This window comes from Azolla caroliniana, unplaced genomic scaffold (assembly GCF_043228905.1).
Source record: "Azolla caroliniana isolate FFs.n. ecotype wild unplaced genomic scaffold, voAzoCaro1.0.p SCAF_9, whole genome shotgun sequence".
Classification (NCBI taxonomy): domain Eukaryota; kingdom Viridiplantae; phylum Streptophyta; class Polypodiopsida; order Salviniales; family Salviniaceae; genus Azolla; species Azolla caroliniana.
In genome coordinates this window covers 19,292,153-19,305,265 of record NW_028230444.1, presented here as the reverse complement: position 1 = coordinate 19,305,265, position 13,113 = coordinate 19,292,153, and the positions used below count along the sequence as shown (strand labels likewise).

Genomic DNA, 13,113 nt, shown 5'->3' with positions numbered 1-13,113 from the left:
AGTTGGGAACGAATATTATTATTAGATTAATAATTAGTTAGAAATACTATAGGAACGGACGGATCCGGAATAGTTGCACCGATCCGGATCCGGACTGATTCATAGCCGGTTGCTGGTATGGCACTGTTTTGTAATTGGAACCGGAGGCCTATAAAAAAATCCGGAAAGCAATGTAATGAGAGATGGAAGTAATACAAGTTTGGATTTGAATTTAAGTATTGTGTATCTTGTCTACTTACCGTTCTGTGTTTAATTTTATATCTCACGCGTGTTAATCAATCGGTGTTACATTGCCATCCCGGAACCGATACGGAAACAGTTGGATTAGAATCATATCTGTGCCGGTTAACATCCTACCCGTAACCACCCTTTGGTGAAGTGATCTGCAAGGACACGGGTTACCCCAACCGTTATGCCAAGAACTGTTACACCAAGGTAGGCGTTTCCCTTGTAGCCGGGTTTGTGACTATGTTTTCCGTAAGTCCCAACTCCGATGGGGACAGGTAATGCCAACCCAAAAGTGGTGCCCCTTCTTAGGAACTGGACTAGGCCTGAGATTGGGACTGGGACCGGTTCCCTCGGGTCCCAACTTAGGTTGGGACTGGTGGCTACGTGAGATTATCCCAACCCAACCCATTCTTGGGTTATGCTCATGCCGACTCCGTTTTGGAAGTCCTTGGTTTCCTCGTGACTCATTTTGGGGTTGATTTTGGGTTGGCTCTGTTTGGGGACACAACAATAGTCTCAAGCTTGCCACCCATGCTTTCAAGTCCCCAACTTGCATTCCATCTTTGTGGTGTTCCCAAGGCCCAATAAAGACCAAGTCCCCTTGTGTCCTCATCCCTTTCCATGACTTCTCCAATGTCCTTGTTCCAACAAAGCCGCCCATCTCTATCATTTGTGTCATTTTGTCAACTGCTTTCGGCTAATACACTTCTCATCCTGGCACAATAGAACATGCATCCTTTGAGTTTCTTGTCCTAGTGACCATCTTCCTTGATTCTGGTTGCACAACTTGTTTGGTTGACAATGACTTTGCTTGCAATCCTAGAGTCTTTGATCAATTGATCGACGACCTTCTTGCATTTTGCCAGTGATGCACCTAAAGAAGGCTATAAAGCATGTCGGCATGTGCAACAAGTTCCATCCCCACTCCAGAAAAAAGGAAAGCCGATCGCATCTTTCCAAGTTTCGCCTCTAATGTGCAACCATACATGAATTTGTTTCGTAGAAGAAGTGCCTATCACACAATAAATTGGTTGAGTTGAGTAGATGATTTGAAAGTTGTCTCATGAGGTTAACTACGATCTAATGACAACCACCATTAAAATTGAGATCAAAGAAATAATTGCCATCATTTAGAATAAAAAGAGTAGGGTATCATCAAATAAGAAAAGATTGGGAAAACAAAACGAATAAGATTTGCAAGGAGCATCATGTCCATTTCCTTGATGTATCTGAAGTATTTAAAAGCAGCATGAAATGACACTTTTATTTAGTTATCGTTTAGTTATAAGCTAGTTATTAGTTATCTTTTTGTCGTTACATATTTATCCTATTGATAGTAATACCTATAATTAGCTAATATAAACAATGATGGTAATTAAATATGATTTATTGTTTAATTAATACAAGAGTTACAATTTAGCCATTTAGAATTAGCATTACCCTTTAGCTATAAGTTATTATTTAATTACTATTTAGTTATAACTTATGATTGAAGAAATATTGAGATTTAGTTATCATTTACCTAATAGAATAAATATCCTTAGATATTATATATTGTTTACCTATTATTTTCCTATGCTTTTGTTATTAGTTATTATTTAGTTAATAGAATAAATATCCTTAGCTATTATCATTTACCAATTATTTTTAGCTATCATTTAGCTAATAAAATATTTCGTTTTAGCATTTAACTCGTGTTTACTTATTAGTTATTATTTAGCTAATAAAATAACTCTTTTATTAGATGTCATTATTTAGGTGATAGAATGACTTTGCTATCATTCAGTTAGGTATTAGTTACTAGTCATTAGCTATCATTTAGTTAACCAGAATAACTTCTCACAGCTAGTAAAAAAACTATCATTTCGTTATTATTTCCCTATTATTTAGCTATCATTTAGTTATTAGTTATTATTAGCTAATAAAATAACTATCCTTAGTTATCCCTTGAATGAGTCAATCTTTTGCAACTGGGGCCATTGTGAAGCACCCAATCATTCATGTAAATGTGCTCTCCTACATATACATAGGAATCCACTACTTCGTGAAGAAAGTCGACATTTATGTTTCGCGCTAATTGTGCTCGTGATTACCTCTAAATGCACCCCACAAACACTTAACTCTTCTGAACACCTACTCATGTGGTGCATTGTTTTTGTTGTATAAACAATGATATAAACATTTGTACCAAGGAAAAGAGGACACAAGAGAGATAGCTATAAAGTTAAATCCTTGTGGTCACCCTAGTTTCGAAGGTGTCAAAATTTTGTAAAGGACTATAAATGTCACTTTTGTGCCATTTTAGTTTTCCTTGAACCCTGAGCTAGAGTTTTTCTCCTCCTTTCTCACTTTCCTTGAGATAAGCGTTACGTGCTCCTTTGACGCCAATTGGTAATATTCTTGGATGTGTTTGTGGTGATTCTTAATCAATCGAAGTGTCATTTTCTTACTGGTTTCTGTTATATGTGTCATTAACTAATGCATTTAATGCTTAAGCCTAATAAGGCATTAATAAGTAGTTTCTTTGTTTGGTCAATCATTTGAGAGAGGAGAGAAAGAGTTCGCCACATAAGTCATAATATACAAGTGTTAATAGCTTGAGAGTGTGTGACAAAAACTCTTGCTCGTTTCACCGTTGAAACGGTATACGTATTGCCGATACTTAACATGCATATATTTCCCACATGATGTTAGAGGGAAATTTGAATATGTGGAGACTTTGCAAGACAATCTCCCATGGTATATGATCTAAGGCGTAGAAATATACGAAGCATGCATGCAATCGCTACTTTTATGCTTTTTCTTTGTCCACCAAAGAACCTATTATAAGGATGTGGTCAGTGGTAGAGAAGGCTCCCTAAACCTTCCTAATATTTTATTTTCAACCTCAGGTTAAGCGTTGAGTTTCTCTTCAAGAACCCCTTCATAAGTTTAGTGAGTGTGTGCCCAATAATGTTTGTTTGATAGTTCCCTAGTTGGAGAGGGTCCTCTAACTATTCACATATTTGTGAAGATATTGGAAATTGTGTTTACTGCATGATGAGGTGTTCAATTTGTAAGTTTGTGTGGTTAGACTATTGTCCATGTTGAAGGCATTGGATGACCTTCTCTACATTGTATGAGGTGATGACAAGAGTGGTGGAATAAGGGCAAGTCTTTGATGGTTAAGGTAAAGGGGGTTGATGAGAGACATGATACAAATTTTTGCATCCAAATACCATACTTGTGTGTCTTTTCCCACTCTCCAATATTGGTGAATGGGGTTGCTTCTTCCTTGTTATACCTAAGCTTTATGCATAGTGTCATTCCTCTTAGTTTGGGGTGAGAGAGAGAGTATTTCTGTATTATATTGGAAACCATTATTTGTCTTTGCATTCTATTTTGTTGTTGTGAACGAAATCTAGCAACCCCTACGCACTTGGGAGAATTGCAATTGGACTTACCTCTGTGTATGATGGCTCATCCAACATTATTATTGTAAGACATGTGTTCACACTTACAATCGTGGATATCAATGTCTAGTACTTCATTGGGAAAGAGGGAGTAACACATGGAAGGACAACAATTAAGCATCTTTGTGACGATTACTTAATGGAAGTATTCCACTTAGAATTCAATGTTCATCATCTTGTCTCATTGCATGAAATTCTCTCTTGGCACTATCATCTAATAAAGAGGTAATTCTTTGCAAAAGAGTCACCCATGTTTCTCAATTATTCCTTGAAAACGATTGACTGTTTTCTCATTTGAATCGTTTATTTCGTTTGGGGATCGAATGCAAGGTCCTTTACCTTTACAAACGGAAGAGCAACCATGAGTTGATTAGCATTTACAAGATGAGACGTTTTACAAGTGACCACTAATGTCTTGTACCATTGCTCCACTAAGTCTATTTGATTGTTATTATCTAAGCATGAACAAGAATGGAAAGTACATAACTTTGATGAAGGACGGTGGTAGATCATGAAATTAATACAATATGCCTACAATACACCTGCAACATCTTCTAAAAGCTCTTACCATATTTTTAAATGCTTATTCTAAAGATTAAACATGTAGAATACGTTAAATATTTGTATTGCATCTAACAATTGTTTTTCGGCTATTTTTTATTTTTTTCGAAACAAAAAATACTTGTTTTAAATACATAGAATACTTATATACTTTATGTATATGAAACATTTTGAAATGACAATCCTAAAACATAAAATACGTGTTAAATACTTGAAGAGTTTTCTAAAGTGTATTCCAAATATAAAATAAGTATTTTTAATAGTTATGAGTCTCAAACATTGTTGGAACTTGGCATTTTAAATTCTCTTCTAACAAATATCTTCAACTGGAGAGTATTGATTGGGTGTTTTGGCTTTGGGATTAGATCTAAGAAGACGTGGACCAACAATTGGCAACTTGTTTCCTTTGCATTGTTCAAGTGGAAGATATAGTACTCACCTTTTCATACAATGTCCAAATGCTCATTAGATTTGGAGTTACATTTCTTAGATTTGGCAAGTTCTTGTAATTATTTAATGCCAACAACTCACCAACTCAAGCCAAAATCAAAGGTGGAGATCATTTTCTTCTTTCTAAGATGCTTTTCCATTAGATGGTAGGCATGAAATTAAGATCATACCTACAAAAGTTAAAAAAGAGTATTGACGGGTTAGTCCAAGTGGAAATTCTTTTCCTTGGCAAAGTATTTGTTTACTTGGTATTTCAAAATGTCTCAATCCCCCCGTAACATTGGTGTAACAAAGGTACCATTCCATGGTACCACAATCCATTGTAGTGTTTTTTACATATTTATTAATATAATTGTGTTTTTATCCAAAAATGCAATGAACCCTAAAATGTAACCATTGCCAATGAATCAATAGTACTATTGTAGTGTTTTCCAAACATCTATATTAATATAATTGTGCATTTTCACCCCAAAAATGCAACTACAAACAAACAACTAATCTACTCAATTAGAATTTCCAATGATGCCTAAAGTTTGCCATCACACTATGTTTAGGCATGATCTAACTCATTTTAAGACTTCTTCCAATTTACAACTAAAACCTTATGAACCTCACTTAGCTTTGTAAGGGTCCTTTATACTAGTATGTGTCTAGTGAGCAAGTCATTCGTCAACACGTCAATAACATCCAAGGAGCTTACGTAACAGAGTATCTAAAAACCTTGTTGAAGAAATGATAGTAGAAACACTCCAAAAGGCATGAGATGGAAAACTCCTTTTGAAGAAATGATAGTAAGAAAACTCCAAAAAGCATGAGATTGAAAACTCCTCTTGAAGAAATGATAGTAAAAACACTCCAAAAGGCATGAGATTGGTCATATCTCTTGTGCACTCTATTGTCACATTGAGTCGTTCACTTCTCATTATTTCACAAGGAATACAAATCATAGAAAGTGAAAAAACAAAGCCCACTTAGACTTTCACAATATGTATATATTAGAGTGTGTTTAGAGAGAGAGAGAGAGAGAGTGTGTGTGTGTGTGTGTGTGCGTGCGCGTGTACGTGCAGAGAAGAGCATATATTTTTCCTACATAGCCCTTGTGTATTATCTATATCGATATATGTATGTAGCCGCTTGAAAATTTTTACATTACAGAAGCCAAAACCGGCTTCAAAAAACGCATATATGTATATATAAGCACTCCAAGGAGGGTCTTCAAACAAAATATATCTCATAAGAACCGTCTCTTGAGAGTTCTTGTGGTAGATTGATATGCCCTCATCATCAATCCCACACCGATTCCGAGGCCGACACACATTCCCAACCCTAACCCTACACCAACGCGGACACCTGCATTAAACCATGTAATTTCACCTTCATCGCCATCCAAATAGCTATCCCGATCATATGCTCCCAATGGCTTATTATCAAGTTCTCGATAAAAGCTACTCTCTTCCACCTGCTGTCACCATAGACAATTAAAACAAAAGATATGTTGGGATTAATTCCAGTTCTTTTTGTTCTTCTCTTTACGAAAAAAGAAAGAAAGGATTTTGTTCTCTGTTCATGAAAATTTTTGCACTTCCAGAGTTCTGTCACTCTTAATTTTAGATTTATTTCTACATGAAAGGAAATAAAATAAAATCGTTCCCATTTATAGAGTTTGAAAACTTCAATTCCACCCCTGTGGATCTTAATTGTAAATTAGCAAAATAATACAAACTTCAAAAGTATGTCAAGAGATAAAATCAATATATGCTCAGGTGTTCGTTCATGAAGAAGTCATTAAAGAAAGCTTGTGATATGCATCCCTGCAAGTTGTTATATCAGCACTAGGGGAAAGTTAATTGTGGACACCAGGATGTATAATTGTATATCATTTCTGGCTGCCGATAAGCCTGGAAGGCCATGATTTCAATTTGGTGTATAAATGACTGTCAGAATATATACAAAACAGCAAGCACTTGTTGATCTAGTTTTTTTGTTCTAATCTTTTCATAGGCGATAGTTTAAAATGCCTCCCACTTATTAAAGCTCCCATAATAATGGTAAAATATGTTAAATAATAAATAAATGGAAGGTTCTAAAATGTTAGTTCCTAATATGAGGCTATATGTTCGACACCATTAATGAACCATGAAGTATTTGCACACAAATCTGTCAGTTCAAACATAGGCAAACTAATCCCATGCTCTTTTGGTCTATATGATAGCTGGCTGACAAAATTTCACTGTCTAACAAGGGCTTCCACGATCGCGGTCTGTTCACTTATTTGAATCCAGGTACAAAAGCCAAAAAACTGGTTTAATTAATTGTAAAGGACCTTTCCATCTGTTTCTATCTCATGTATGTGTTTCATAGCTACAACTTACAAGAAGCAAACAAATTTTTGCATTTAACAAGGTTTGCCTACCGCTGGATCCAATCCACATCATATCTGGGCCATGTGTGTCAATTCATGAACCAATAGGCTTACAAAGCAATCCACATCATTATCTGGGCATGGGCATGTGTCAATTCAGGAACTGATGAATATCTCTAGCCTTACCACTCACATAAGGTTTTACATACCATGAAGCAATACATATATGTTCAAACCACATTCGTTCACACTATGTCTATGCCAGACAGCCTAACCATAGATATATATCGCTCGTGTCCAACAATGTGGCCATCACAAACCAATGGTTAAATCTACGATGTTATTGACTCCTTGCATGTATTCAAATGCTGAGATAAAAACAAGCTTAATTTAACCTGTTCGAGAAAGTGAGACACAATATATATCTTTCTACCATGCAAAGTATCCAATTCAAACATTTGGAACATCTTATCTTCTCGAACAAGATCCTTACTACACAAAATAAAATACGAAAAAGGCAGACATATCTTCCAGCGACAAAAAATTGAACTTCTTTTGGTACCTGATTTGCGAGATCAGTTGTTTCCAAATTATTAGTTGATCTTTCCGACTCGTCTACTTCAGGGATGGAATCCAAAGTGTTCCAACGCCCAAGCTTCCGACGAAGAACAAGCTCCACAGTTTGAGTTAATATAACAGGCGATCCAGCATACCTCCCGGTAACATAAACCTCCATCAAGGGAGAAGACGGCGTGCCCGAACCATCACATTTCCTCTTCAAAAAGATACACCTTTGTGAAGAAATTGTGCACTTACACTCCATGACCCATGCAGATTTATAGCTTTTTGTCGTCATAGTGGGCGTTCCCACAGTTCCAATGCGATCAAGACCTTGTCCGTCTAACCAAACATCCGATTTCTCCAGTGTCCCTTTGATAATACAATCTTCCCTGTGACATATCTCAAAGTTCAACGATCCCGTGGTCCGCAGCCTATCTGTTCCAACATATATAACTTCAGAAGATTCTGAATCCATCCGATCGCGTCGAAGGTTCAAAGCCACATCATCGGAGGCAGGCACTCTCGAACCGTTGACCTCCAGATTCGAAGATACATCCCTGATACCATACCTGATGGTGAGGATATCAGGTGCCTCTTCCAAAGAGCAAAAACTGACCCTAACATAGAAAACCCTAACATCTAGCCATGGTGCTTGTGGCATAGAATAACCTAAACCAAGATAATCATTCTCCATCATATTCTTCTTTGTTTGTCTCGTATCCGGCTCTTCCATGGGAATCTTTCACAACATAACAAAAAGAACCCAACTAGTGTCTTGCATGGTAGATTACTGGGCCAGAAAAAAAAAATCGTTTTCTTTTCCTCTGTTTTCTTCTTCGCGGAGAAGGACAGGAAAAAGAAAAGAAAAAGAGAAGAACGATCAGATTGAAAACTGATGAGATGAAGCGGGATCGATTCGTGGGTGCGGATCGTACCCTTAAAAGAGGATGACCAAGGCCGGGGGATTGTGTGAGGAGATCGGATTATAGGCCTGGAGAAGAAGATTTAGGGTTGGGAGATGTATATGAGGAGTTCTCGCTGTTGCGTTTGTGGGAGGAGATTAGGGTTGGGGAAGGCGATGGCGATGGCGATGGCGATGGCAAAGAAGAAGAAGAAGAAGAGGAAGGGGAAGATGAATTCCACATACAGAGAGAGAGAGAGAGAGAGAGAGAGAGAGAGAGAGAGAGCTGTGGACAAGAAAGAAAGAAAGGCCTTGGGCTTGCTTCTTCTACCCTCTCCTCAATTTAGGATTTTATGCTGTTTACTTCTTTCCTCTGTTTTTCTGTGTGTAGAAAGAAATGAAAGAAACCACCATACATACACATACATATGTACATGCATGCATGCATACATACATACATACATACATACATACACACACACACATATACATACATACATACTCTACATACATACACATACACTACCCATACTACACTCCTTTTCTGTATCCTTCCTTTCTCTCTGTATTACGTAGATACAGAATTAAATCTCCATGACCAATGCCCGACCCTTCCTTGCCGTATCTGTCACCTCCAAATCGCATATCCTCGCACACCCCTCTCCATCTCCAGAAAAAGCCCCCCCCCCCCCCCCCTCGCCCAGTGGGCGTTGTATCCGATTCGAATGCTGAGAGGCCAACGCCATATGGCCCTCCTCTCATTCCTCTTGCACCGTATCAGACATCAGCGCCACAAGTGTCACATTCATGCACACATTCCATGATTCGACCGAACATGGTTCTATCTTTTGAGGCGGGGGGGGGGGGGGGACTCATATTTAGTCAGCATCTTGGCACTCCCCATCCCCCCCCCCCTTTGCATGCGTTAAGTCCATAAAATATTGCCCCACCATGATTCATCCATCCATCCACCCTTTGCATTCATCTTGGACATTGTCTCATGGAAAACATGTATGCTCTCTCTTTCTCTTTTTTATCGCAATTGGCTTACCTTCAAACCTCGAGGTAAATATTTAGACTACCAATCCTTAGGCCTTGTGTTCAAGGCTCGACTTTCACACCTCAATATATATCATGGATTTGTTTCTTGAGTTACTATAGGCCATTGTGGAATATAGTGGGTTCAATGCATAACCTTCTAGTCTTTAACAAACTACGTGGCATCTCTCTTATCGTAATCAGCTTACCCTAGTCGTAAGTTGTTATACTACTAAGTAAGTAACGGGTTCAATGCATAACCTTCTAGTCTTTAACAAACCCTTCGCCAAGTTAGTTACATCTCTCTCTCTCTCTCTCTCTCTCTCTCTCTCTCTCCCTCTCTCTTTCTCTAGGCATTGGAAATACTTTAGGAGATGCATAAAAGCTTATGAAGACATTGGAATTTTTTTGCATGCATACTCAATTAAGTGTCAATAGCTCTAAAACAAAGATTATGGTTGTGAAGAGCCAAAAAAGAGATAAACCATGCATTATGTACAACAATGAGCCACTTGATTGTGTGGAAAGCTTCAAATATATTGGCCTTGAAGTTCCTTCAAATCATATATGGAATGAATGTGCTACACGCCGCTTAGAGGTGGGTAAGCGAGCATACAGGATATTTCTCTCTCGTAATATTAGCTTGTTACACTACAAGCACTACATCAATATATGGAATGAATGTGCTACACACCGCTTAGAGGTGGGTAAGCGAGCATACTGGATATTTCTCTCTCGTAATATTAGCTTGTTACACTACAAGCAATACATCGTGGGTGAGAAAATTGGCTACCTCTCTATTACATATCTTTTAATTCAGTAGATGCTATTGTGGAATGTAAGGCAAAGGTTGAACCCATGACCTCATGGTCTCCATTGGGCAACCTTACCAAGGGAGCTACTTTCATTTGGCTCTTTTCCTCTTTCTCTTTTATGAAAACACACAATTATATTAATAAACATGACTACAATATTACCACAACCAATTGGTATCACTGTAACACAAGAAGTGGGACATGTTGAATTGCTAACAATCAAGACGAACAATCCATCGATGAGAGAAATTTGACTTGATCTAATAAACAAAATTGCCACATCATTACGCCCTTCAACTTTGTAGATTCTCTCTCTGTCTCTAAGTAGAAATTTGGTTACAAACGTGTAAATACCATTCTTTGACTATTTAAGACATGGGGCATTGGATTGCAAGTGAGACCATTATGCTCCTTAAGACTAAATCAAATGGCAAACATGGCGTCCTTGCAACTAACATATTTACCTCCCAACAGATTAGTTTCTTGACTTTTCTAATAATAAGAATTGCCTCAACTTTTGTGGCACATCTCTCTCAATTGTGTAGTGACATTCTCATCTTGTATTCCCTCAACAACGTAGTTAACGCAATAGACACGATTAATTAAAGGAAAGAAGTAGAATACTACATTCTGCCATCACCTAACCAAAAACAATAATTCACACCTTTTATTTGGTTAGACACATTGACCCATCCCACATTATGCCCAACGTTGTTTAGCTCACACCCTTCTTTTAATGTGCATTACCAAATGAATTATTCATAGATTGGAGATCCATAGAATGTAGTAATAAGGTAGAGTATATTATATTGTTGGCCACTAAGGCAATATCGAAGGTATTCATTCACAAGGGTGCAACACCTCATTATGTTACCTTGACTTATTCGGACCAACCACACTCAAAAACCACATAAATTCTCCATGTAGGACATTATTAATGCAAGTTTTTATTAGGAAGTGACACACATTGCAACTTCTACCATATTGCACTTCTTACATTTTAAAGCTTCTCGAATACAATATTATAATACTAATTGCTTAAACCTTATCCCTTTCTTTGTAAATCTTGTGATATATAGTAGACATTTGGTTAAGTGCGTGCCCACTTAAGTGTGTCATTCTATTAAGTGTGCTTTTTATAGAGGTCAAAATCCTGATCATAAAAATTTCATTGTTTCATGATGAAATTACATAAAACCAAATTGAAACTATATTCCAAACATTCAAGAAACAACAAAATGATCAACATTCAATAAAATTGATGTTGTGAACCACAAAATGAATTGAACTTAGATCTTGCATTCCTACTATTACATAGGTTGGGCGTGGGTCAATGAAGCGAAAGCTATCAATCGATTAATAGCTCATTATGTGAGCTCACATAAAAGAAAAACTATTAATCGATTAATAGCTCATTATGTGGACTCATATTAGGGGAAATCTATTAATCGATTAATAGCTCATTATGTGAACTCACATAAAGGAAAAACTATTAATCGATTAGTAGCTCATTATGTGGACTCACATGAAGGGAAAACTATTAATCAATTAATAGGCTTGTTATGTGGATTCACATAAAAGAAAAACTATTAATCGATTAATAGCTCATTATGTGGACCGTCACATGAAGGGAACGCTATTAATCGATGAATAACTATTGATCTATTAACACAAGTATTTGGATTCAAATCCCTACTTTTAGGTATTTTTGTTGCAATATCTCAACCAAGTATGTGGATTGTTTTTCCTAAACCACATGCCACATATCAAACTAACAACATCACGCACAATCTCCAAACATCTACCATCTAAAATATGTAGAGAATCAGGCCATCTAAACTATGCACAAGACCTTCCTTCGCTTCTTTCTCTCGTATTCATAGCATAGACACCAAAAAATAGACATAGGTAAGTAGCGTGGGGGTGATTGCATCAGCAAGGAGGGCCTCAACAATGGTTGTTGGGGTTGGGCTTTCTCAAAATTAGAATAGGAAAGAAAAAATTGGGATTTTTTTTTTACTGAAAAAGCCCTAAAGCACAGCTCGCTTAAGCGCGCACATTTCCCTGGCTATCAAAGTGCGCACTTAACCGAATGTCTATTGTATATATAAATATACATATTCTATTCTTTCAACTTTTAATTGTACTTACTATTTAGTTCTATCAACTCTTTGTAGTTGTGATGCACATGGTAATTTGGAGGTTTAGATGTTAGCATGCCCATGCAAGTGAAGTGGGTATAGACCAACATCGAAGCACATGTGCAATTGTAAAGGGGCCATTGTATGGTCTACATGTGTAGGTTGTCCCCGTGCATAAGCTATATCTTGGATGGCAAGGAAGTGAAATCACGTGAGCACATATGTATGAGCTATGAGGTTGTGTATGAATAGGATAATCATAATAGTCTTTCTCTTGCCACCACATTCACACCTTGTTCACAAATGACTTATTTTTAGATTCACTTGTATCTTTGTCTTCATCTGAATCTAATTGGATCTTTTTTATCTTCATTTATTTGATGTAGGTTTGCCACTTCTTCCACTTTCATCATCAAATCAACAAGGCTTTGACTTTTATGCCTATAGCCCTCGTTTGCTCCCTCTTCTTTACTTATATTCATGAAAAATCCAATGAGGATCGACACCTTAGGTTGTTTATACTCATCAATCTATAAGTGCATTCATATTACGTTTGCTTGGTGAACACATTCACTTTTTCTCCTTCTTCTCATTGCATGTGATA

At 37.1% G+C, this 13,113-nt stretch overlaps 1 protein-coding gene across 2 annotated transcripts; it reads right to left on the bottom strand.

The window, feature by feature from the left end:
- Positions 1-5,818: 5,818 nt before the first annotated feature.
- Positions 5,819-8,468, bottom strand: LOC147860464 (uncharacterized protein At1g01500-like). 2 transcript variants are annotated; one of them, XM_087325086.1, is made up of 2 exons: positions 7,616-8,468; positions 5,819-6,153 (listed from the first exon to the last, which is right to left on the bottom strand). In XM_087325086.1, the coding sequence occupies exons 1-2, from the start codon at positions 8,345-8,347 to the stop codon at positions 5,923-5,925; spliced, it is 963 nt and encodes a 320-aa protein (XP_087181212.1). In that variant the 5' UTR covers positions 8,348-8,468; the 3' UTR covers positions 5,819-5,922. The 2 variants fall into 2 exon arrangements, with proteins under 2 accessions (XP_087181212.1, XP_087181213.1); XM_087325087.1 differs by having other exon boundaries at positions 5,819-6,150; positions 7,616-8,465.
- Positions 8,469-13,113: the final 4,645 nt, after the last annotated feature.